The sequence below is a fragment of the Peromyscus maniculatus genome, chromosome 1, assembly GCF_049852395.1.
Source record: "Peromyscus maniculatus bairdii isolate BWxNUB_F1_BW_parent chromosome 1, HU_Pman_BW_mat_3.1, whole genome shotgun sequence".
NCBI lineage: Eukaryota > Metazoa > Chordata > Mammalia > Rodentia > Cricetidae > Peromyscus > Peromyscus maniculatus.
Genome location: NC_134852.1, coordinates 120429596 through 120456248, shown reverse-complemented (window position 1 = coordinate 120456248; position 26653 = coordinate 120429596). Strand labels below are relative to the sequence as shown.

The 26653-nt window shown below is 37.2% G+C and overlaps 1 protein-coding gene across 8 annotated transcripts in view; it reads left to right on the top strand.

Moving 5' to 3' along the window:
- The window catches only part of Sbf2 (SET binding factor 2), a 349435-nt gene that overhangs the window by 156697 nt on the left and 166085 nt on the right, over nucleotides 1-26653 (top strand). For all 8 annotated transcript variants that reach the window (XM_076550122.1, XM_076550109.1, XM_076550106.1 and 5 more), the window contains 5 exons: nucleotides 8959-9078; nucleotides 10727-10837; nucleotides 12731-12836; nucleotides 23521-23653; nucleotides 26326-26434. In XM_076550122.1, coding sequence (XP_076406237.1) covers nucleotides 8959-9078; nucleotides 10727-10837; nucleotides 12731-12836; nucleotides 23521-23653; nucleotides 26326-26434 — 579 coding nt within the window. The remainder of the gene's footprint in view (nucleotides 1-8958; nucleotides 9079-10726; nucleotides 10838-12730; nucleotides 12837-23520; nucleotides 23654-26325; nucleotides 26435-26653) is intronic.

Here is a 26653-nt window from a genome sequence, read left to right as displayed (position 1 = left end):
ACAAATGTAAATATTTCAGAAGATTGTTTTGCTCTGGGTGTGCGTATATTTTCTTGTGATCCATATCAATTCTAATCCCATGGCCTATAGGCATTTGAAATACAGTCTTCTAGACGCTTTTCATATTCAAAGTGTAAACAAGCATTATAAAGATAGCCATACTTGCTGTATAGATAGCCCTTTAAAAGCTTGTGTTTATGTATGGTAGATTCCAATGTCAGTGTACTTATAGGTACCTTTAAATTGTTTTATAGCCACTATTTCTAGTGGCTTCTTTTTTATAAGAGGAGGACAAAAACAGATGGAAAAGGAGTAGAACTCACATACATTTTTTACATATGCAAAATACATTGCTTCCTTAGTATTTCTCATTCTTTTATTCTATTCTCCCTGCTAGTTTGCTAGTTTTCTTTGTTGCAATAAATGGCTTTACTCTCAATATAGATTTAAAACACAAAACTTATTACCTTTTTCCTTTTTTTGTTATCCATATTCTAGCCGTCCACAAATCCTGTTGGAGAACTCCACTTCCAAATCGTCTCCTCCTTTCATTATAGTCACACTACCATTTATTTTGTCTGAACTACCAAATAGGCTTGGAAACAGCCTTCCTAGTTCTACTTCTGCCTCCTTACAAGCTACTTTACACCATTAGGTTAATTATTTAAAAACAAAGTTGTGGTCACTCTTCTTTAGTCCATGGCATTCAGAATAAAAACTCAAATGTCATTCTGTGAGCTCAGAATAATCAGCCCCTGGCTCCCACTCCAGTTATTAGCCAGTCCTCCAGCTGCTGAGACTGCCTGGGTCCTTTGCATTTGCCTATCTGTCTAAGTATCTGCTTAAATAATCTGACCAGCTACTCCCCCCACCCTTCAGATATCATTTTCTTTCCCCAGTTACACTCATAACATTAGTGCCTAGAACATGCTAGCTACCCAGTAAAATAATACTAAATGAATAAATGGATATGTATGCCTTCAGCCTTTTCTAGTTGTACACCAACTTTACAGCCTCTCTAGATCACTGTCTTGTTAGTAAGTTAAATTAGATGTTTCTCTAAGGTCTTTTATAATGAAATATAAATTCTGGAGTCAGACTTTAGTTTTTAGATTTATTAACTTTGAACAAATTCTTAACCATTTCATACTTCAAATTTGTTCCTGTATACTCAGAATACTAATAATAATACCTACCTTTGAGGGTTGTTGAAAGGGTGTAATGAGATGATATAGTTAAGAATAAAGATCTTGGAGCTAGAGAGGTGGGTTGGTGGTTACGAGCACTGGTTGTTCTTCCGAAGGTTCAATTTTCAGCACCCACATAATAGCTCACAACCATCCTAGGGTATCCAAACCCTCTTCTGACACCCATGGGCATTGCATGGACATGGCATACAGATGTACATGTAGGCAGAACAGCTATACATATAAAATTAAAATAAAAGTTAAAAAAATGAGAGAGAATGCAGGTATGAAGGGACAGAGATTTAGAATCTAGCCCACTATTATATCTGTCACCTAGAATAGTACATGACACATAGTAAGTGTTCCATAGGGTTATTTGCTTTAACTTTTATAATGAACTTCACACATTACCCATTTTTTAAAAATTGTCAGCATTTCCTATCTTTTCAAATCTAAATATCTGTTTGGGGAGGAAGATGACATTTTAAAGCAAACAATATTTATTGCATCATTTCACTTGTAAACATTTTGTATGTATCTCTGTTTGACTGATGGAAGGATTGATTGATTTGATTGGTTTTGTGAGACAGGTTATTATCTATATAGCCCTGGCTGTTCTGGAACTCATTATATAGACCAGGTTGGCCTCAAACTCACAGGAATCTGCCTGCCTTTGTCTCCATAGGCTGGGATTAAAGGTATGTCCCACCACATCTGGCTGATTAAATTCTATTTTAAAGCTAGAATACCTCCAAGATTGTGTTGTACCCTTGGCTGTTTCAGTGATGATAGCACAGACCAGTCTCATACTGTTGATGATCATTGCCACATCCCCTTTCTTAATAGAAATCGCAGACAGAAGATTTTGAATCTGCCTTTCCTTCTGCATTTACTAGAAGATCATCATCTCTGCTACAACTTTGTTCCATCAATTATAGATAGAAAAGACATTTCATTTTTAATTTTCTGAATAGTAGGTTAGTACCTTAATAACCTCCAGTAGTGACCACTTAATTTATAATTATGAACACATAAATTTTTTATATATTTGATGGATTTTAATAGTGTGTACATTTTATTCATTTTGATACTATTAATCTTTGACAGATTTCCTTTTGATACAATAAGATGAACATTGTAATTTATTTTGTACATTTCTTGACCCTGAAGTAGAATGTCATTTCTCCAAGGAATTTTATTTTCTTTTAATGGGAAATAACATTTAATAATTTTTTACTGTATTAATGAGTTATTAGCATTTTTATAAGGCATAGCATGGCATTGCCATATAAGAACTATGTTGGCTGATCTTATTTTTTTTTATATTAACAATATAATTTATATGAACAGTGATTCAGAAAATGTGCTTTTGATGCACACTAAAGTTTGAAAATGACGGGCTGAGAGTAGAAGCCCCTACCTTGTTCATTAAGAATAGGATTGTAGGTGCCCTGTAGTCCAGCACCCTGTCTCTGCAAGTCTTATCTTTGTGAAACAGAATTAATGGAAGAGAAGTCAACAAGATTAGCCTGTTTATGAACAATAAGCATTATACCCACCTAGCCTTTTAAAGATGTAGGACATATATATAGATGTTTCACACATTTTGTGTGCAAGTGTGTAGAAGAATTTATTAACGGTCTTATTAAATAAAAAACACGGAGCCAGATATAGGGATGAAAACCTGAAAGATTAGGGAAATAGGGAAAGCCACAGCTAACCTTACCTCACCAGCTCTGTAGCTTCCAAAGAGTGAGTTACTTCCTGTCTACTCATACCTATATGCCTTGCTGTTCTGCCACCTGATTTGCTCTGTCTGTCTAGCTACATCACTTCCTCTTCCTGCGCAGCTCTATCACTTCCTGTCTGTCTGTACAGACCTCCAGACCTCCATGGTTTACTAGTGTTGGAATTTAAGGCATGTGCCACCATGCCTGGCTCTGTTCCCAGTATGGCCTTGAACTCACATAGATCCAGACAGATCCTTGCCTCCCAAGTGATAGGATTAAAGGCATGTGCTAACATTGCATGGCTTTTGTGTTTACTTATAATGGCTGGCTTTTTCCTCTGATCTCCATGCAAGCTTTATTTATTAGAGCACAAATAAAATATCACCACACAAGTGTGTTTTAATGACAGCCTTTTCAGATGTGTGTTCCAATATGATATTAGGTTTTCGAGGGGGAAAGGGACCTAATAAAATCAAGAAGTGCTATATGTTATGCCTCCTCTGTTTGAAATTACATATCAGAGCCAGAAATCATGCTGTAAAGATACTCTATTTAACTTGATTTAATTTATTGTTTTTAAAATTCTTTGATTACAAGACCCTTTAGCTAAGTAACATCTGTCAACTTCTAAGGAACACTACAAAGTAATGACTTGTAAGAAGTTTTTTGTTTTGTTTTTGTTTTTGATGTCACCATGATTTAAGAAAGCAGCAGTAGCTTTCTGGGTCAATAAATAGGCCTATAGTTAAATTTCCTGCCTTACTTGTACTGTAGGTCAGGAGCTGCGCTATCATTGCACAGACAAGACTATAGTGTATTGCCTTTACCAGAGGAAGTGTATGCTTGTGAATCTGGTATTATCTAGGATCGACATTGCCAGAATGGACCAGGTTTTATCATGTGACCATTCCATTGTGATTAAATAATCATTTGGCAAAAAACAAGGAATTTTTATCTTTTCAGGGAAATATTATAGTATGGATTCCTTTTTCTAATTCTGGAATGGTTAAAGTCCTTGTTTGATTAAGGAAACTCAGTCTAATGGTACATGGTAAGAAAATGTATTTCAGAAAGGAAATGTAGAACTAAATTTGTTTTGTTTTGTTTTTGAGACAGGGTTTCTCTGTGTAACAACCTTGGCTGTTTTGGAACTCACTTTGTAGACCAGGCTAAGCCTCAAACTCACAGAGATGCACCTGCCTCCTGAGTACTGGAATTAAAGGTGTGCGCCACTACCACCCAGCAAGCATTCAGTTTTTTAGAGAAGAATAAAAATAATCTGCAAGTATAAAAATTTGTTCTAGCTGGGTACAATGACACATGCCTTTAATCCCAACACTCGAGAAGCAGAGGCAGGGGAATCTCCGTGAGTTTGAGGCCAACCTGGTCTATAGAGTGTGTTACAGGACAGCTAGGGCTGTACAGAGAAACCCTGTCTCAAAAAAACCAAACCAAACTAAAACAGAAACAAAAAATGTTTAAAGAAATATGGGAAGAGTTGTAGGATAATGTGGTATTAGTAGAAATGAACATAATAGATGTTGAATGCAGCATTTCCTCTCATAGGAAAATCAAGCATCATAGTATAACAAATGTGACTGAAGCATGCAGCCTGAACACTAGTATTAACTTTCTGAAGCTAGAGCCTCTCAGCTCTATGGAGTCATCACATGAAATCAGCCAGAGTACCTTTTAGCATTGCATTTTAGGATGTGTTTGAAGGGCAATAGCATTTTGGAAGTGCATTTATGTAACAGGTGTTAATTTAGCCTGTACAGAAGCATGGAGACTATCAACATAACAGAATTATATAGGGGTGGACAGTCTCACATAGTTCATTGTGATAATCAGTAGACACAAATACCTACTAATAGATAAGGTATGGCAAGTGATTCCCATGTAAATGAAAGATGAGGTGGGGCCTAGAGAGATGGCTCCATGAGTAAGAGCACTGGCTGCTCTTCCAGAGGACCAGGGTTCAATTCCCAGGACTTACATGGCAATTCATAGCCACCTGTAACTCCAGTTCCAGGGGATCTGATGCCCTCCTTCTTCTGGACTCCTCAGTCACCAGGTGTGCATGTACTGCACAGATCAAACGTGCAGACAAAACACTAGTACACATATAAGAACATTTTAAAAGATGAGTTGACCTTCCGAATCAATGCAAGATAATTCAGTAAAAGTCATTTACAGTAAATTTGTAGCTTTAATGGGGTATACTGAAAATAAAAAAATCCTTTTAGGTTAGAAGGCTTATAATGTTGAGCTAGAAAATATAACAATACTTTGCAATATCAAATACTAAATTTCAAAGCATCATAAAATCTCTCAAGTTCATTTAATTTCCTGCTTATTTTTTTTGGTGAAAATTTGTCATTGTTAAATATACAAGCCAAGCTTGGCATGGTTGTTCATGCCTATAATACCAGCACTCAAGAAGCTGAGGCAGGAGGATTGCCGTGAGCTCGGGCCAGCTCAGGCTACATAGTAAATTTCAAGCAACAGTGAAACACTGCCTCAAGACAAAACGTACAAGCCAGTGTCACCAAAGATAGTTTAGCCACAAAATAGAGGAAGTATTATTTCCATGACCTGATAAATTATTTCTAGAAAAAATGTTATATTAGAGAAAATACTTGATTTTACTGTCTGCATACATTTTTATCTTCAAAATGGGATTGTGACTGTTTCCTTAAACTTGGGGCATTGTATTTATGTATGAGGGGGGAATAAACACAAGAATACATGCACATACACACATGCTTAGTGGTTGGGGGTTGAGTGTAGATCCTTGTGCATGCTAAGCAAGTGCTCACTAATGAACTTTATCCTCAGCCTTTGGGGCATTGGTTCTTAGAAGATAGTTACTGGGATCAAGAATAACAGCATTTCAGGACTTATAAAGTAAAACTCTACGCCTGTAAAAAAAAAAATCAGTGTAGAAATGTAAAACATGAAGTTGTTTTTACTTAATTGCAATTTACTTTGTATTGACCCTTTTTTCTTGTTAATAATTGGTGGGTATTTAACTAATGAACAGCTTTAAGTAGTGGCTACACATTCTGTTTTGTGTTTTGGTTAAAGTAGTCTAATGGTCATTTATTTGAAATGGCTGTCTGCTTACTCAAGTTGTCTTTTAATGATACTCTAGGGCAATTATCACAATCTCATAAAAATGTGGATAGGTTTATCTGTTCCAGGAATTTCAGTCATATTTGCCATTTAGAGTTTTTTAGTAATCCATAAAGGCCATGATTCATTAAGTGTGGAAATTTTGGTAAATTAATAATCATCGCTTTTCTATTATTTTTAAGGATTCCAGAAACTAGCCAGACTTACTTTATTTGTTCTTTGTAACAAATCAAAGTCTTTCTCTTTCAAGAGCATATGGACCTTTTATATACAGATAGTTCCCTTTGGATGTGTACATTCCTTGGACAACTAATTTTTGGTTATGTTTCACTATACCAGAAACCAAATGGACACTAAAGGGAAGTGAAAATATAGTTCCTGGTCTCTAAGTGGGAAAGAAAGATGTCTCTCGGTGAAATACCCAGAAAACCATTCTGAGAAATTTTATCCCTGCATTTATGCAGTGAAAAAATACCAGGTGATAATCTCATGCCCCATCCCTTATTTTAGGATCTCAGTAATCATCACTGAACAAAACATAATCCTGACCTCTTTTTAGTCCAGTGGGAGAAATAGGGCCAAAAAGAAAAAGCTAAGATTGTTAAAAAACTGTTAATGTGTTAGTGATATGGGCATGGAGGAGGAAAACAAGGGTAGGAAAAAGGACAAGGGATATTTAAGCTCTGCACTTTCAAATAGAGAGGTCAACAGTGGCTGTCAGAGCAGGAAGAACAGAAGATGAGGCACAGGAACACAGACCTTAGCTTATCTGTGGAAAGCATTCCAGGCAAAGAAGAATAGGCAGGTCCCGTAGATGAGACCATACCTGCTGTGTCTGAAGAGCAGCAAGGAAGAGTAAGGCTTAAAAAGAAGCAAGGGAATAAAAGCAGGCTGTTGTAATAATCCAAACAAGATACAAGCTCCCTGTTTGGTGGTAGCAATGGGAAAATTGAGAGGTCAAGCTATTCTGACAATTGGATATGAGCTATAACTGAGAAAAGAATCATAATTTGAATTTTACCACACAAAAATGGGATTGCCATTATTAGTCATGAACCACATAGTACAGGAGAATGAAGTTTAGGGAGAAGGATTATGTTTTGACCATGTTTGAGATGTCAAGTAGACAAATGACAGTTTGTGGCATTTGGGGAAATACTGAATAGCAAGCATATAAGTAAGTCTGGTGTGTTGGTAAGCCATACTGGAAAGCAACAGGGAAAAGGTCAGGAAAGGAAGGTCTCAGGAGGAAATGAGTTTAAGCTGGACCATAGATACTGGGAAAGTAAGGGGAAAGGGGCTTTAGTTAGAGGAAATATCTGCCCACTCTCTTCTTAAAACTTCCAGTGTGTCAGAGTCTTGTCAAACAATAAGGACACAGGAATTACTTTTGGACTCAATTTTTTTTTAAAGATTTATTAATTTTTACTCTTTGGTGGACTTTATTTGGTGGTCTTCTCCATCTAGAAAAAGGTGTTGGGCCTCTTAGTGGTAAAAGTACAGCTTCCGCTAACATTACCTGGGGCAGTGAGAACTTCATCTTGGAGCCTTGGATGACTTGACAGAGGCCACTGGCAGTTGTCATCTCGCCCACCTTGATAGTTGGCTGGATCGTACATGGGTGCATTTGTCATGATACCACTGCATGCTGGCGATGGTTGGATGGAATGCATGGTGCTTCCCTCTATGCTCAGGTCACAGTACTGACAATGTTTGTGCATGCCACTGCCAGAGTCATAGTGCAGCCAGATGTTGAGGTTCTTCCTGCTTGGTGTCTTCTCAGCTACCGAAATTCACAATCTCCCCTAGGACCTCTTTCTTCTTTAGCTGTGACACAGAGTACTAGGAGTGGGACTTGGCCACCATGAGGTTGGGTGCGAATGTGCATGCTAATGGCAGTGTGTGGTTCTTGGGATGGGCACAAGGCAGTACTACTCTACCTTGTGCTTTTTGTGCTTTGCCTTTTAACCTTGTGCTCACAAACTATGTCTGAGGCCTTCATGGAACTTAGTCTTGCCTTTGCCCCATCCAAAGTCTTGTTTTTGTCTTATGTGTCTGGGTGTTTTGACAACATTTATGTTTATGTACCACCTGCATGCAGTGCCACAAGACTAGAAGAGGGCTTCCGATCCCCTGGGACTGGAGTTACAGACAGTTGTGAGCTACCATGTGGGTGCTGAGAAAATAACTGGGGTCCTCTGGAAGACCAGCCAGTGCTCTTAACTCTTAGCATTTCAAATAATATTTTTGCAGGCTTATTGACTAGTAGTTAGTTTTTGAAACTTAGGTGTCTTTTTTTTCAACTTTGTATTTTATTGTGGTAATCTACTTTAAATTTTAACCATTTATGAGCATACATTTTCATGACACTAATTACAAAGTTTTGCTTTCTGTACAAAAATGTTCTCTCTTTTTAAGGCAATTGCTATTGTTGTATGTGAACAGAAGTACTTGACAACTCAGTGTGCTTTTACTTCAAGAGCACTGAGCTTTCTCCAGGCCTTGGAATCCCCACAGGAGTGAAAAATTGGGCGAAACAGAAAAATAGAAATGAAAATCAATGCCTTATTTCTAGAACAGACTTTTCCCATTCTCTTAAAGACTGGCTTTACACTTAAATAAGTAACATTTTTAGTTGTTTGGATCATTACTTAAGATTAACTTAAACATGCCTTACCTTGATTCCTTAGAAATGAAACACTCAAAGTTGGTGTACATATCTGTAGCCCAAGGAGCTTTGAAAATAAATTGAAACAAATACTTTTTATTTTGTCATTTTTTTTGCCTAGTATTTGTAATTAATTTGGATTCTTATAAATTATCTGTAAGGTGTGTGGTTTGAATATATTGTGTGAATTATGAACCTAGGAAACTTTGTACATTGATTGTAATTTCTCTTTTTCCAGGGAACAAAGAAGGAAGAGATTGAAGGTGAAGAAGTGTCTGCTTTAATTCAACCTGCAGAAGTGTTTGCTCCCAAAAGCCTCGTCTTGGTATCCAGATTAGACTACCCAGAAATTTCTAGGGTAAAGAGCTCATAGTTGTCATTTTAATCTATATTATTGTGTAAATCTATTTTGAATAAACTAAAGTGACAAGTTTTTTTGTATTAGAAATATTGTTAAATTGAGTTAGTGATTCACCAATAAGTAAAAATAGTGTGACATGAAAAAACAAATTTGTGTTGGATGAAGCAATCCCTGAGTAAGTTAACATAACTAGTCACACTGATATGAATATAATGTTTGTTTTAAAATAGACCTCATGTTAATTAAATGTAAAATTATAAATCATAAAAATAATTTGATTACTTTCAGGAAATTTAAAATGCACTAATAGTGTAACAACTGTGAACATGTTTATTAAGTTTGTGGAGTTAGGTTACTGTTAATGGGATTATATGAGATTTTAGATAATTCTGGTCATGTCTTTAAAATATTGTTTAAAGCCAAGCCTAATGGCCCATGTTAGCAATTGTAGTATTTAAAAGGTAGAAACAAGAGGACCTGAAGGCCTGGGCAAGCCTGGCCAAATAGTGAGATGCCACTTGATGCTTGTAGATTTTCTCCTTTTTTAATATTCAGGAATTTTCAAGTATAAAAATGTATGAAAGTATAAATATCTGTACTAATATACAATATAAAAAACTAGAAAGTAAGATTATATATTTTAGAAGAAATAACAACCTCACAATGACAATTACGACTCCATTAGTGTGTTTTGTGACATACTATTTAGTGTGTGCCATAACTACATTACTATAAATTAGTGACTAATTTTTCAGTCACAAATTTCAGTAAGCCACAAAATTGAGATTGTATGTTAGGAGTAAGAAAAGGAATCAGTCAGAAAAGAGCTTGCTGCACCAACAAGAGGATTTGAAGTTTGATCACTAGTACTCCTGTAAAGCCAAGCATAGGACTGGTCACATGTCTGACCTCAGTTCTGGGATGGAGGAAACAGGACAGGGTCACAGGAGGATCTCCAGAGCTCACAGGCCAGCCAGTCTAGCTGAACCCATGAGCTCCAGGTCCAGTGAGAGGCCCTGTTTCAAAACATAAGGTAGGGAGCTACTGAAGAAAACTGTTGGCATCCTTCCAGTATCCATGTGTACACATGAGCACATATACACACCCCAAACACAAGTACAATAAAGTAAGTAAAGATTGCATTTTATCTTATTTCACCACTTACTGTCTTCAAAGTGTTCATCTTATTATTTTACCTGCTTTGCTGTTTCTTGTTATAATTCTTAAAAGTTTAAGTTTCCAGAAATATTCTAAATTTATAAGAACCATAAAAGAATATCTCTGAATTTTTATCTTGAAATATGAAGTTTCTTAAAATAAGTTAAAAACAATCAGGCAAACTGTATAGAAAAAAAAAAAACAACAATTCAGCCTTGCAAATTAGCTGGAGTGGTAATCTAAACAGAGATACCTGTTTTATAAATGATGGCTTTCTGCTTTCTATAAACTCATATTAGAAGCTCATTTGGGTGTTCTGCTCCTAGAGGAAAATTTAATAAATTTAATTTGTGGCTTAAGATTTATTTCATGTTTAATGTAGAGTATAATTTACATGGTTCAAAGAGAAATTTTCCTAGAAGAGATGTCACAATTTATTTTTAGTGACACTGCCATGAAATGACTGCATGCACCTCTCTCTTTGCAGGCTTGCTTGGGTTTGATCTATACTGTGTACGTGGACAGCTTAAGTGTCTCTTTGGAAAATCTAATTGCAAATCTTTGTGCTTGCCTTGTCCCAGCTGCTGGAGGGTCTCAGGTAAATAGAATAAAAGGCAGATAAACTGCAACCCCCAGGTGACTTAATTTATGAAGAGAGAGAAAGAAGTCTTAAAATATTTTTGCTTTAAAGAGCACCCTACTTTAGCTAAACCTTGTCTCTATGGTCTACCTTCTAGACACCTAAGATTCCATTCTTTTCATAAGTCAATAGGCCAATTTCAAGGCTTGGAGAGATAGTGCTTAAGAGAACATGCTACTATTCCGGAGGACCTGAGATAGCACCCACATCAGGCGGCTCACAATTGCCTATAAGCCCAGGTCCAGTGGACTCTGACCTCTGTAGGCACTTGCATTCATGTGCATATACCCCCCCGAAACACACACACACATAATTTAAATAATAAAAATAAATTTTTTCAAAAAGACTGATTTCAAAACTGAGTTCCTCTTTCACATAGCATAATTAGCAGGCATATTTGATGCGACTTCAATTCTACTTTTTAACTTTTTGGACATACCTTTATTTTTTTTGTTGTTTTGTTTTGTTTGTTTTTCCAAGACAGGGTTTCTCTGTGTAGTTTTTTGGTACCTGTCCTGGATCTCGCTCTGTAGACCAGGCTGGCCTTGAACTCACAGAGGTCTGCCTGTCTCTACCTCCCAAGTGCTGGGATTAAAGGCATGTGCCACCACCACCCAGCTTGGACATACCTTTTTTAGGTAGAATTTTTCAATATATTTTTGCTACTTTCTTATTTTTCTCTATATAGTTATACTTCAATTTTATTAAGTAAAAAATTTGACCAAAATTAGGAGACATTAAGAAAACTCCCTTTGTAACATTGTAACTATTTTTTAAAATAAATTCCTTTATTCTCTATATCTTGACATTTAAAAAAAATATCTCTGAAACAGAAAAGTAAGAATCTTTGCTGCTATGATTTATTTATTGTTTCTAGGACATCCATCTTTTAAAAAGCATTGGATCTAGGCATGTGGCTCTAGTGAGAGCATGTGTTCATCATGTAAGGCCTTGCAATCAATCTTCAATACCAAACAGAACAAAAAAGAAGACTTTTCTCCTTAAACTTTAAAAACAACTAGATGACCATGTATTTTGCTTTTTATATAATAATATGGAAGAAGAGAGACAACCCTCTGAAAAATCAAATTATTTGTATTTTAGTCTGTTAAAAAACATTGTTTTAGAAGAATTTTTGAAGTTTTGTTTATATTTTTAATTATGTATAGGTGTGCGTGGGTATGTGTCTGCACATGGGTATGTACAGGTGAGTGCTGGGATCCTAGGAACTCAGTGGCAGCAGATCCCTTAGAGTTAGAGTTACAGATGGTTGCGAGCCTCCTGACATGGATGCTGGAAACTAAGCTCGGATCCTCTGAAAGAGCAGCAAGTGCTCTCAAACCACTAAGCCATCTCTCCAGCTCCCTAAAATGGTAAAATTTAAAAAGATGTTACATATAGGAAAATTACCATTTTTAACTCTACTCTTTCTCAGTGTCTTGTCTTCAATTACTTACCCCCTCTTTCTTTCTCCCTCCTCTTCCTTCCCTTCTCCCCCCTCCCCTTCCCTCTTCTCCTCCCCCTTTCTCTCCGCCTCCCCCCACCCTTCTTTTCCATCCTGTTTCAAGGACAGAATCTTAAGGTGGCCTTGGTCATCATCAGGCCTGATTTTCAAAGAAACAAATGGTCCTGTGGGCCTTCGAAGATGCAAATAGGTCCTGATGTTAACATGTTTTTAGTCAGTTAAAATTGTCAATGAATTTTGTGTCTCATCTACTAAATTTTCAACTTTCATGGACTGAATTTTCTGATATTTTGAGTTGTACACAGTATGACTTGTATGTTTTAGGTTATATGTTACTGCTTCCTATTGTCTCTTATGGCTTTATATATGTTTCTCTCATTCTGCAGAAGCTATTTTCCTTGGGTGCAGGAGACAGACAGCTGATCCAGACTCCTTTGCATGATAGTCTTCCTGTCACAGGCACTAGTGTGGCTCTTTTATTTCAGCAATTAGGTATGTCTTATCCTGGATTTTAAAATATGTTCTTACAGAAACCCATGGATAGAAAGAAAGATTTAAGTTAGTATCACTTGACCTATATGATAAAGAAAATAAAAAGAAACCATTTGTTATCTGTTGTAGCTTAGCTATGTCAGGAGGAGAGAAGAATGGAGCAAACTTCCTAAGGGACTGACTTTTGTATCACCCATTGGCATAGTTTGGATATCGGGAGCAACTTACAGCAAAGAAAGGAGATAAAGGAAGGACACTTGGCATTGACTGCTTGGTAGGATTGTAATGAGGCATACAACTTAGGGGTGGAGATAGGCACATCAGGTGTCCTAGCTCTTGAAAAGATTGCCTGCCTGAATATTTGAATAGCTATCAAAGAACTAGAACATTGTTCTTTGCTAATTAGAGTGTGAAAAACTACCTTGGACTATGGGTTGTTTACTTTTTAAAGTGAAGTTCATTCCTAGGCATTTACCCAAGGAAAATGGTAATACATATCCATAAAAATATTTGCACATGAATGTCCATAGCCATTTTATAATAGTAAAAAATTGAAAACAGTCTTTGTGTTCACTAAAGGTAATAGGGAATTAACAATAGAAATATATTAAATTCTGTGGTAGGATATACAATATAAAAGAATGAATATAAAAGATATACAATATAAATATATACAATATAAAAGAATGAATTATTGGTATGTTCAACATAGATTACTTAAAAATAATTGTGCTGAATGAAAACCACATGAAAAGAATGCATAACTTATGATTCAGTTTCTTAAATTGCAGTCTAGTCTCTGGTGACAAAACCAGGTCTCTGACTACATTGTAGGTGAGAAGAGAAAGATTACAAAGTGTCACAAGGAAACCTTTTGTGGTGATGGTTTTTCATACATATGTATGTAAATAGATGTATCAAATTCTTAACTGAAAACTTGTTCAAAAATGTGTGAATGTTCATAGCATCCTAATACCAAATTGAAATAAGTAATCACAAATGTCTGTTATGAATGGATGACTTAATACATTTATTATTCAGCCATATAAAGGAGTATAGTATCGATATGTGCTGTATCATGGATGTAGCTTGAAACTATGCCAAGTGAAGAAGCCAGACACAAAAGACCACATATAGTCTGATTCTGTTTATATGAAAAGTCCAGAATAAGCAAATTTCTATAGTCTTGAAACTAGAATAATATTTCCCCCAGGCTAGTTTGGGGTACTACGAGGTCCAGGATTTCTCTTGGATGATGGAATTGTTTTGGGTTAGATATTAATAGTAGTATATGACTTTGTACTAAAACCACTGAATTGTATTCTTCTAAACAGTGAATTTTATAACCCCAGTACTCAGGAAGTTAAGACAAAAGGATTGGAGAAGTTTAAGGCCAGTCTAGAACTAGGAATTGGAATTAATATATCTTGGTCAGATCCACCCCCTTACTTCCTCCCCATGAATTCCTCCAGGACCCACCATTATATCTCCCTTCTAACTTCATGTTCTCCTCTTGTTCAATTAGAGCTGCTCATATGCTCATGGGTGTGGGGTCATCTTGGAGCATAGGAAACCTATCAGTGGCCACACTCTTAAAGAAAGTGACTGATCTGTGAATCTAAACAAATAGTTAGAAGGCAGTTTTACAACATGGCTATTTAGAAAAACGATATTAAAAGATTCTCCCCTGGGGCCTGTGACTTCCCTAGCCATGGATTTTGCTTATGTTTATAGTACTGGACATGGATTCACTCCTTTGGAACCTTTGATCTTGAAGTCCAAGTTAAAATTTAAAAAATATAATGAGAGGTATCATTCAACACCATTCCTGGGGCCACAAGGAAACATTTTCTCGTCCAAAGTAGGGAACCAGTGATAGACCAATGTAAGGGTATCACTAAAGCCCAGCTTGATGAACCAATGAGTGCTACTCATTAGTACTGCTTATACAAGTAGGGGTGAGGGTTACTAACAGGAGCAGAAATGACTCAAGGGCACCTACATTACTGAAAGCCCACTCCAGCATGAGTGACAGCTCATGAAAGCTGAAAACCTGGAGCATACTGCACAAACTGCAAATAACTCATCGTGCTGGAGAGTGTCCTTGCTGAGTAGATCAGTTGGTCTGAGCCTCTTTAGGACAGTTTGGCTGTATGTTCTGATAATTCTGCCCTAATTAAATAGGGAAGGCCAATTGCATTCATAAGGAATTTCCCCTTAGGAGATTATGGGCTTCTAAATGTGCTATATTTTCCTATTGTTGTATCCTCTGTATCTGGCACAGTACCTCAGAAACATAGAAAGGGTAATCATGCCTCATAAGATTTTCAGTATACAAGTGAAACAGTGCCAGAATTCAAGGTGATTGAGTGTTTGATCATTTGAAGATCATCTTTTTAAATTATTTTATTTTGTTCTCTAGTAATTGGAGGTTAATTTTGAGTTAAAGTATCCTTTGTATATTCTACATTAACCTTTTCAAAGAAAGAATAGGGGAAAAAGGCAATGAAGGAAAGGAGGAAAATAGTTTAATAAGGGGACTCTTGACTGATTTAGAGAAAGAAGGGGAGGAGCAAAGAAAGAAAAAAATGGAAGGAAGGAATAGAAATAAAGGAAGGAAAAAAGAAAGAAGCATTGGCTTATGTAGACTGTATAGCAAAGCACCTGGTGCAGGTAGGTCTGTCTGAAGACATTCTTTTATCACCAGGCATTTGGTTAGACTTTCCGGAAAGCCAGTATTAGGCCATTACCAGAGCTCTTTACCTGGGTTGAGAGCTTGGGGCTGGGGTTATGGAACACAGAGAGGAAGGAAGTGGGCAAGACTGTAAGATTCTTTCGTAGCCTTTTTTTGTAGACTAGCTTTCTTGTCAAAAGTGGAAATGTAATGAGAGCATTCCCTTTGTTCTAATAAGAATTTTTAAGATAATAATTTGTTTTTCTCAGTTTGAAAGATTTCTGTTTTTAAAATAGTTGTGTTCTTCTGCCATTCCAGGTTTCACTCTCCATAATTTTCTGTTCATCTTCGTGTTTCTATACATTTTTTTCATTCATATGTAACTTTAACCAGCTTTTCATTAGCTACTCTTGGGTCAGTTGTCTCTCTGACTCCATGTATATTCAATATACATTTTTAACTTATTAAAACATGTTTTTATTTATCTTCAAACATTATTTCTACTTTGCACATAAATTTCTTTCTTTCTTTTTTTTTTTTTTTTTTTTTTTTTTTTTTGGTTTTTCGAGACAGGGTTTCTCTTGCGTAGCTTTGCGCCTCTCCTGGAACTCACTTGGTAGACCAGGCTGGCCTCGAACTCACAGAGATCCGCCTGCCTCTGCCTCCCGAGTGCTGGGATTAAAGGCGTGCGCCACCATCGCCCGGCAAATTTCTTAAAATGTAGATTGTAAGTATATCTTGTTATTCAGAAAATTATTTCTGTTTTTGAATGCTTTGGTAGAAAATAATCTGATATTTATTCTTCTGGGAAAGCTACTGTTGTAGCATGTAATAATTCTTTGGCATAAACTTGTTTAAGAACATTTTTAAAGTATACATTACTAAAATAGGAAGATGAAAATGTACCAAAGAAGAAAGTGTGTGTGTGTGTGTGTGTGTGTGTGTGTGTGTTTAGGGGCGGGCAGTATACACATGTGTGTTTGTGCATGTAGAGGCCAGAGGTTGATGCCAGTTATCTTTACTACCTTCTCATTTGAGATAGGATCTTTTACTAAACCCAGAGTTTACAGACTGGCTTTGAGTCTGGCTGGTCAGTGAGTTCTGGGGATCCACTCATCTCTTCACCACCCTCCACAACAGAGCCAGAGTTACAAAAATATGTGGCCATGGCTGGCTTTTACAGGGTGTTGGGTTATATGATCTCAGGTCTTTTACCAACTGAGTCATCTCCCCAGTTCTTCCTATTATTTCTATGGCACTTGAGTGCTACTATTAAATAGGTCTGTTTAGTTATCTTTTCATTGAACATGACCTGTGGCAAAACAGTGAAAATTAAATTGAGTTGATCTTCCTTGTCACAAAGTTCTCTTTGTGTAAACTTCAGTTCTCTCTTTTAGCACCTCAGAGATTAGTGTTCTATAAAACATGCCTACTCAACATGTAAGCAAGCAGCTTTCAAATCGCAGGAGGATTAATTGCCCTTTTTTCTATGCTGTCCTATATATTATATATGTTAGTATTTTTTGTGTTTTAACTATCAATTTGCCATCCTCACTGAACTGTGAACTTCTAAGAGTCTACCTTATGTTTATCTCCATCCCCAAGAATTTAGCATTTTCTGTCACATCCCAGAAGTCTAATAAGTCACTTATAATCTGATATGCAGAGAAAATAGGCAATTAATAAATATTGGTCAGTTAAATGATAAATCCTCATGACTAAGCCTTAACTAGTATTAAACTTTTCCCTGCAATGAACTGACCAGAAAGGAAAGCAAGGCTTTCCAGAATACATCCTGTCTTTAGAGTATGGCCTTCTGGGATTGTGAGATGGTAAACGGGGGAATATGCTTTTGTGCATGGTTGCTGACCTGATTACCATCCTCAAAAACACATAAAGGGGGAAAGAGAGAACTAGTTCCACAGACTGGTCCTCTCATCTCCTCATGCGAATCATGGCATGTTTGTGCACACTCCACATACATTGTATGAATATACATAGATGCATGATAAACTACAATTTTTTAAAAAGTATGTTCTTCCGTTCCTCAGTTTACCCTTTGAAAGCTGAGACATGGTGTTCTGTTGATATATATTTACTATTCAGTAGAAAATATCACCAGACTATTTTCCATTCTGTCTCCTTTACTGTTACTGTGCAGCATTAGATAGGAATAGACAACAGCAGACTAGGAAACTATTCAGGCTCAAGTAGGCATCTGGTCATAGCTTAAAACTGTTGTTCGAATATTAGATGGTTTTTTATTTAAAAACAAAACAAACAAACAAAGAAAAATCCCAGAGCCTGATATCAGGGTGAAAGCTGAAAGATCAGAGAAGCAGAACAGCCAGCCACTAATTCTTACCTCTACAAAATTATCAGCCTAAAGAGAGTGAGTTCCTGGTTCCTCATGCCTTATATACCTTTCTCTGCCGTGCCATATTACCTCCTAGAATTAAAGGTGTGTGTGCTTCCTAAGCAAAGACATGAAATTTCAAGTGCTAGGATTAAAAGTGTGAGCCACCACTGCCTGATCTCTATGTCTAATCTAGTGGCTGACTCTGTCCTCTGATCCTCAGGCAAGTTTAGTAGGGTACACAACATATCACCACATAAAACATTTATTTTCTAAGTAACCATAGCTATGAACACAGCAACAAATATTGCTACTTGGGAATAGAAATCAGTGTAACACCTTAAAATTCAAGAGTACTAATTTTGTAAAATTTAAAACACTTAATACTAGAAATATGGAATGTGAGTGTGAACAGGTTGTATTTTACTACACCTTTTTTTGGGTAAAGAAAATTTTACCCTTTAGAATATCATAGTATCATCCCTTACTAAGTGCTCAGTTATGACATGCAGACCATGTCTGACCATCTCACCTTGAGAAGGTAAACTGGGTGCTGTTAGTGTTGTTTCACTAGTCTAATTCTCATAACCTGATTCACACTCCATGATACCATATAAATCCTATTTTCTTATGAATTTTATGTGTAAACAGATCATTGTTATTGTTGTGAGAAAAAATGAAGTTCAGGAAGGGACAGGTTCTTCCCTAGACTCTTTTGAAAAGAATCTTGTTGCCCTGCTAATGTTCATCCTTCAAAATCCTGCTCAAGGTCACTTCTCTGTGCACTAATCACCTCAGCTCAGTGTAATGACAAAGACTTTTACAAGATGAAGGAGAAGATACAGAAGATTGATGTCAGAATAATACCATGTGAGACTATTAAGTAGCCATCAGCATCTTTGAAGATAAAGGCAACCAAGAGCCAAAGAATGTGGGAGAAAAAGTTAGAAAATAGTAACCTAAACAAAAGTAGGACTTCTGGCTTCAGAAGCTAATACATTCGTGGTGACTAAGTTTGTGCTAGTGTACTACAACAACCATAAGAAACTAATGCATCCATAATTTTTGTTGTTTGTTTTACTGTGTTAAGAATTGAGCTCAGGATCTTTCCTTGTGCATGCATGTTAGGCAAGTACTTTACTACAGAACTGTACCCCTATCTCCCCACCCCCTTGTTTTGAGACTGGGTCCAACTAAGTTGTCCAGGATAGACAGCTTTGAGTTTGTAATCCTTCAGACAGTGCATCCAAGTAGCTAGGATTACAGTGGTGCATTACTGTGTGTGTGGCAACAAACACTCAGATATGTCTTTTTAGAAATAATTGGATTCACAAGAAATAACCACATTAATAAAAATAGTCCTTGTACATAAACAGTTACCTTTCCCCCAATTATAACATTTTACATAGTCATAGTACATTGTAGAAAGTGGGAATTGGGGGCTGTGGAGACAGCTTAGTTAGTAAAGTGTTTTCAATTCTTGGGCTCCACACAAGAAAAACTGAGTGTGGTAGTATGTGCTTGTAATCTCAGCACTGGTAATGTGGAGACAGGTAGATGGTCTCACTGGCCAGCCAGCCTTGCCTACTGGTCTAGCTCCAGGTCACTGAGTAACCCTGTCTCAAACACAAGGTGGAGAACTCTTAAGGATATCCAAGGTTATCTTGTGGCTTCCATATGCACACACACATACTCAAACCAGGAATTGACACTGACAAAATACTATTAATTGAGGGGGAAATGATGCTTCTCTCTAAATACACCACCATACAGTTTTGACTTCTTGAAGAATGTTTATGTCTTAACATATTCAGGAAACAAAATTAGTCAATCTAATTTGTATAAAGATAAAAATAATAAAGTAACATTTATAAAGGCATTAGTTTGAAAGACCCCCGAAGGCAGTCTTCCCTCTGGAGAGACCCTCGCCCAGAGATCACACCGAGACCACAAGTCAGATGCAAACAGCAAGAGGCTTTATTCAGGAACACGGGTACCCGGGGCAACACAGTCCCTCAAGAGGCTCAAGAGACTGGCGCGCCGACGGGCTGGAGTGGAGGGTTTTTATAGGGTCTGGCAGCAGGAGCACGAGGAGCATGGTTTACAGGGTTCTGATTGGACGATTCAAATGAGGCCAGGTTCAAACTCAGGACAGCTCGTGGTTTTTCCCCGAGCTCGACACGCCTGCTGTCTGGCTCCAAGTTGTTTTTCTGACCTTTAGTACCCTTTTCTGGGGCCAGGTGGCCGGCCATAGACACCCCGTGCTTTTCAGACCTTACTCGAAATGGCGTTAGGCTAAGCTAGTATGCTGGGGTCTTTCAAGTTATGGTGGTGGTTTAATGTGAAATACCCACTGTAGGCTCTATGTTAGAGTCCTTGGTATCTAGCAGGTAGCACTGTTAGAGAAAGTTGTGGGGCTTTGGTAGAGGTATAGCTTGCTGAAGGCAGGGGTCATTTGGGCCTACTCCCTGTTCACAGTATTTCCTATCTATAGATGCAGTACGATCAGTCAGCTTCCTGATACTGCTGCCTTGCCTTCTCTGCCTGGCATTGTGTCTTCCCTTCCATGACAGAATGATCCTTTGATACTAATTGAAACCCAGAAAGAACTTTTTCCCCCTTAAATTGCTTGTCAGGTATTTGTCCATATAAATGAGGAAAATGCCTTTGAATTATTAAAATGAAGTACCTGAAGCAGCTAACTCTAATAGAAAAGGTTTGCGTAGCTCGTAGTGTCACCTCATGACACCAGTGAGGGCCCAGCAGTATGTGTGAGAAGCAAGTGATTCCACCTTAAACTAGAAGCAGAGAGACAGGGCATGGAAGGTCTCACAGTCCCTTTCAATGACTCGTTCGTAAGGTTCTCCCAATAGGCCTCACCTCCAGAGTTTTCCACCACCTCCCCCTGGTGCCATCCTTGGACCAAGCTTTAGTCATAGATTTTTAGTGGATTCCCAAACCATTGTCTGAACTGGAACACTTCATTTGTTTGATTATGTGAGTTCAGTATGAGACATGTTTGGTTAGAGAATAGGAAATATTGAACTCCTCTGTAATGTGTGGTGGGTTTTTTGTTTGTATTTGGTTGGTTGGTTGGTTGGTTGGTTGGTTGGTTGGTTGGTTGGTTGGTTGGTTGGTTTTGTTGAGTTGCAGTTGCTAAGACAATTCTGGAACTATAATATAGATAGTAGAATTTAGCAAATAAAGAAATACTTTGATACTCGGAGGCAGAGGCAGGCAATTTCTGTGAGTTTGAAACCAGCCTAGTCTACAGAGTGGGTTCCAAGACAGCCAGCACTACACAGAGAAATCCTGTCTTAAGAAAACCAAAAGAAAGAAGGAAAGAAATGCTTTGATGTTATTAGGATACAGCGTTTTCAGTGGAGAAAGGCACATAACACATATGAGTTAAAGTAATAAAGGAAATTAAGAATAAGTTGGGATTGAAAGTAATGATGTAAACTCATTCTCAAAAGTATTTATAGGCCGGGAGGTGGTGGTGCACACCTTTAACCCCAGCCCTTGGGGAGGCAGAGGCAGGTGGATCTCTGTGAGCTCAAGGCCAACCTGGGCTGCAGAGTGAGTTCCAGGAAAGGCGCAAAGCTACACACAGAAACTCTGTTTCGGGGAGAAAAAAAAAGTATATCTTTATATGGATATATGTGTGCTAATAATATATGTATGTTTGTATATCTATGCATGTTTCCTATAGGCAGAAGTGGGCTATGAGGAAAGGCACTTATGTGGAAATTATCCAGTATATATCCTGGCAGTGTAAGACTTGGTCTTTAGTATTAGTTCTCATCAGAAGTTGCCAGCACTCTGGATTCCTGCAGTTTTCACACTGGAGCCTGGATTGTTGCATTCAGCCAGAAGCATGAACTTGGAAGAAGAAGGGGCAGAAAAGAGTTCATGCTTTAAGGACAAGGGACTAGGTCAAAAGAATTCCTGTTGTCTAAATCTAGGATAGATTTAGTACCAAACTAAAGGTGTAATGATCTACAGACTTTGTAATATTTTTTTAACTCTTTGGGGGCCCACCACCCATATCCCAAATAAACACACAGAGATCTATTCTTACTTATGAATGCCCAGCCTTAGATTGGCTTGCTTCTAGCCAGCTTTTCTAACTTAAATTATCCCATTTCTTTAACTACATTTTGCCTCTGGGCGTTTTACCCCTCTTTATTCTATATACCTTACTTTCCTTCTTACTCTGTGGCTGGCTGTGTGGCTGTGTGGCTGGCCCCTGATGTCTTCCTCCTCTTCTCTTTTTCTCACTCCTCTTATTTATTCTCTCTGCCTGCCAGCTCCACCTGTTTCTCTCTCCTGCCTAGCTATTGGCCATTCAACTCTTTATTAGACCAATCAGGTGTTTTAGGCAGGCAAAATAGTACAGCTTTACAGAGTTAAACAAATACAACATAAAAGAACGCCACGCATCTTTGCATCATTAAACAAATAATCCACAGTATAAGCGAATGTAACACACCTTAAACTAATATTCCACAACAATAGATTCTCAAGGGAAAAGATAGAAAACCATGTGTGCTGTGATCACTTGGTTAGTGTGACAAAATACTTTCAGCCACATCAATTTAAAAAGGAAAGGTTTATTTTAAGACATTTCACTCCATGGTTGGCTGGCTCCATTGCTATGGTCCTAGGGTGAGGCAACAGGAATGAACAGCAGATTAGCTGCTCACCTCATATAATTATGTCAAAGAATAGCAAAAATGTATTCTAGGAAATGGGTCATTGGACAGATATCCTCAAACATATGTCCTTCCACATCTTAGATAGTATAGCCTGCTACATATCTAGGCTATACAATGAAAACAGACAGATAACATAGCCTATTAAACTGAGCGCCATGTGTGCAAAGTAATATGAGATTAAATCAAGCACAGGAGAAAATGATGCAATCAAGAATCACAGATGTAATATATAAGACATGTAAGTAAATACAAAATGTGTGAGGCTGCTGCTAGCATAACACAATTTAGAGTTTTCTTTGTAAGGAGAAGGAATACAGACAAATACAAACAAAACTGTGGTATAGTAAATACATAGATCAATCATGTAGCCATTGATCACATTATTCACTGTACCGAATTGTGTTCTATGTTTTCATATGACTAGCCATAGTTTTGTTACAACTACATTATCACAAATATGTAATGCATTGTACAACAATACTAGGACAGCCACATTGTCCTACTAGATGGTAGGAATTTGTTACCTCTATTATGACCTTATTATCCCACTGTTATATATGTGATGATTGGCTACTGAAATGTCATCTTGAAACACATGACTGTTGTAACAGCAGACAAATAGGCTCTAAAGGAGAACAAAAACAAATGCCAACTTCTTTAACGGGAACTTAAATACAGACCTTGAAGATGAAGTGAAGAAGGTAGTAGTAAATTACCAAACAGCTCACGTGATCATTGAGTATCACAGTGGTGTAAAGAATAGACATCCAGGAAGACAGGTAGGTACCTATAGGTTGTATAGGTAAAGTTAATCAAGTATTTTCCTTTGGAGACCCCCGAATATTCTTCTTGTTTCTTTGTCAAAGACAATCTGTGGTTGGTGGCAATGCAGTACAATTTGTTGTGTTAAGTAAGCCTTTGTTCTTGTGTTTTCAGGAATTCAAAATGTCCTCAACCTCTTTTGTGCAGTTCTTACAGAAAATAAGGTTCTCTTCCATTCAGCAAGTTTCCAGAGACTTAGTGATGCCTGTAGAGCCCTGGAATCTTTAATGTTTCCTCTTAAATACAGGTGAAGTTTTCACTTGGTAATTTTATTTATTCCCACATTATGCAATACTTGTTGATAAATCAAAATGTCATGACCCAATTGCTTTGAACCACAGAGGTTTGTTATATGAAGTTAGAGAGTTATGATTCTAATAAAATCTAGTCTAGAATTGGGACTTTTCCAAGATGTACATGACTGCGTGTTGATTAATTTAGTGAAAAATGTTTAATTTACTTTGAATAATATTATTAGCAATATTTAATTATCTCTCAATACTGGTAAAATTCTTTAGTTAGTGCTATTTGATACTAGTGTATTAGTTTTTAGGAGCTATTGGAATTCTGTTAATGAAGAGTCCTTATCTGTTTTATACACCTCTTAAATTATTTGTATACAAATTATGTGAAATTACTTTACAATAACATAGAGAATAAAACAAAAGTCAGTGGCCATGCATGGCTATACATTGGTAATTGTCAAACCTAGATTAAATGGAGCTTCATTATAAATTCCCCACTTATTTTTAAGGGATATATCAAATATTTTCCACAATAAAAATTATAAAACAATTTTTAAAAATGTAAACCATGAGCCGGGCGGTGGTGGCGCACGCCTTTAATCCCAGCACTCGGGAGGCAGAGCCAGGCGGATCGCTGTGAGTTCGAGGCCAGCCTGGGCTACCAAGTGAGCTCCAGGAAAGGCGCAAAGCTACACAGAGAAACCCTGTCTCGAAAAACCAAAAAAAAAAAAAAAAAAAAAAAAAAAAATGTAAACCATGATGGCAGGTCATATTATAGGTAGAATATTTTACTCTGGTTTAATTTACTAATAATAATGTCCCAGAAACTTAAGTTCATGAACACTAGGTAAGATTTTAGATTTAATTTTTGGAAAAAAAAACCTCTGGAGTTTTTGTAAAAATGTTTAATCTATGTGTTTATTGAATGTGAGCATAAAGCATAGTGTAATTAGAGAAGTCATTACATTGCCTTGAGAGTGGAGGTCTTGTCAGAACTCCCTCTGGTATCGGGTCTGCAGAAGGAAAAGTGCTTTAAAACAGCATGCAAGCCAATCGACTGTCTCACCCATTCAGAGGGCCTGATCCAGCTGGGGGCCCCTCAGCCTTTGGTTCATAGTTCATGTGCTTCTATTCATTTGGTTATTTGTCCCTGTGCTTTATCCAACCTTGGCTTCAACAATTCTCGCTCATATAAACCCTCCTCTTTCTCACTAATTAGACTCCCAGCGCTCCACCAGACAGTCGATTGGCTTGATCTCTTTGGGAGGCATCTGGGCGGTGGTGCCAGGTCCTGGGCTCATTGCATGAGTTGCCTGTTTGAATCCTGGGACTTATGCAGGGACACTTGGCTCGGTCTGGGAGGAGGGGACTGGACCTGCCTGGACTGAGTCTATCAGGTTGATACCGGTCCTCGGGGGAGACCTTGATCTGGAGGAGGTGGGAATGGGGGGTAGGCTGGGGGCACGGGGAGGGGGGTGGGGGGGTATGTGGAGCTGAATGGTGTTGTAAAATAAAATAATAATAATAAAAAAAAAACAGCATGCATTTGGGGAGGAAGGAGGAAGCCGGCCACTCACCTGGGTTCCAGTTACTTTCTGTTTTATATCTGTGATCCTATCTTACACATGGAGGTTTTGAAAATTATTCCTTTCAGAACTTTTGTGTTAATAATCATGCCAATAAAATTGATTTCTTTTAATTCTTCAGTGCTTTAAAAAAAATTGTATTAGTTCTTTGAGAGTTCCATTCATCTTTGATCATATCCTCATCCCTAACCACTTCCCAGATCCATTTTCCTTCCCTACCCACCCAATTTTGTATCCTTAAAAATAAATAAATAACACTTTCAAGGCCAATTTGTGCTGCCCAAATAATCTTAGATGTGTGGGTCTTCCACTGGAGGATGTTGACTTACCAGTTACAGTTACAGAGAAAACCGTCTCCCTTTCCTAGCAGCTAACAGTTGCTAATAGCTCCACAGCTAGAGGTAGGATTGATGCCTGGTTCCCATCTCCATGTGGTATTTGGTCTGGCTTGGGCTTGCACAGGCTGTGTACATACTGTCACAACTCCTGTGAATTCATATGCAGGCCTAGCCCTGATAGGCCTAGAACTTAGTATGTAGACCAAGCCAGCCATGAATTCACAGAGATCTACCTACCTCTGCCTTCCAAATACTAGGCTTAAATGCTGACACCACCACACCAGGCCTACTTGATAATTTTAAAATATAAATAAATTTAAATTCAGACTGAAAAAAAAAAAAGAACACAGAGTTGGAAGGTAAGGAGGTAGAGTGAATCTGAGAGGAGTGGTAATGACTATGATATAAATACATTGTATGAAGTTCAAATAATTAATAAAAAATAAAAATGATTTTATTTTATTAAAATAATAAATAAACTTATTTTAATAAAATAACGTGATAAATTTTATTTATTAAAATAGTAATTAATAAAAATTTAAAAAGACAAAGCTGGGGGTGGCATAGGATAGTGGAGATTTATCTGGGAGGAGTTGGAGATGAGTCAGTGAGTATGATCAAAATATATGGTATGAAATTCTCAGATAATTAATAAGTACATTTTAATAGTTCAGACTGCATAGAAATAAAGGAAATGTGTTCACATTGTGGGAAAAAATAACATAAATAAAATATTTTTATTATTTTCAGTTACCCTTATATTCCCATTCTTCCTGCTCAGCTACTAGAAGTTTTGAGTTCTCCAACTCCTTTCATTATTGGAGTACACTCCATCTTTAAAACTGATGTTCATGAGCTTGTAAGTATCCAACTCTTAAATGTCCAGATCTTGAGTCTTTTGTATTTGAGTGTTATAAGGTTTCAAATCATTATTGTTTTCAGAATATGGTACATTTTCCATAGAAAAGACAGAGTAGAAGGAAAACAGCATCAAGAAATGTAAATATATTTAATTTTGCAAGTATGAGAGTTTTAAAGAATTTATTCATTCATATATTTATGAATAAGGTGGCTTTAG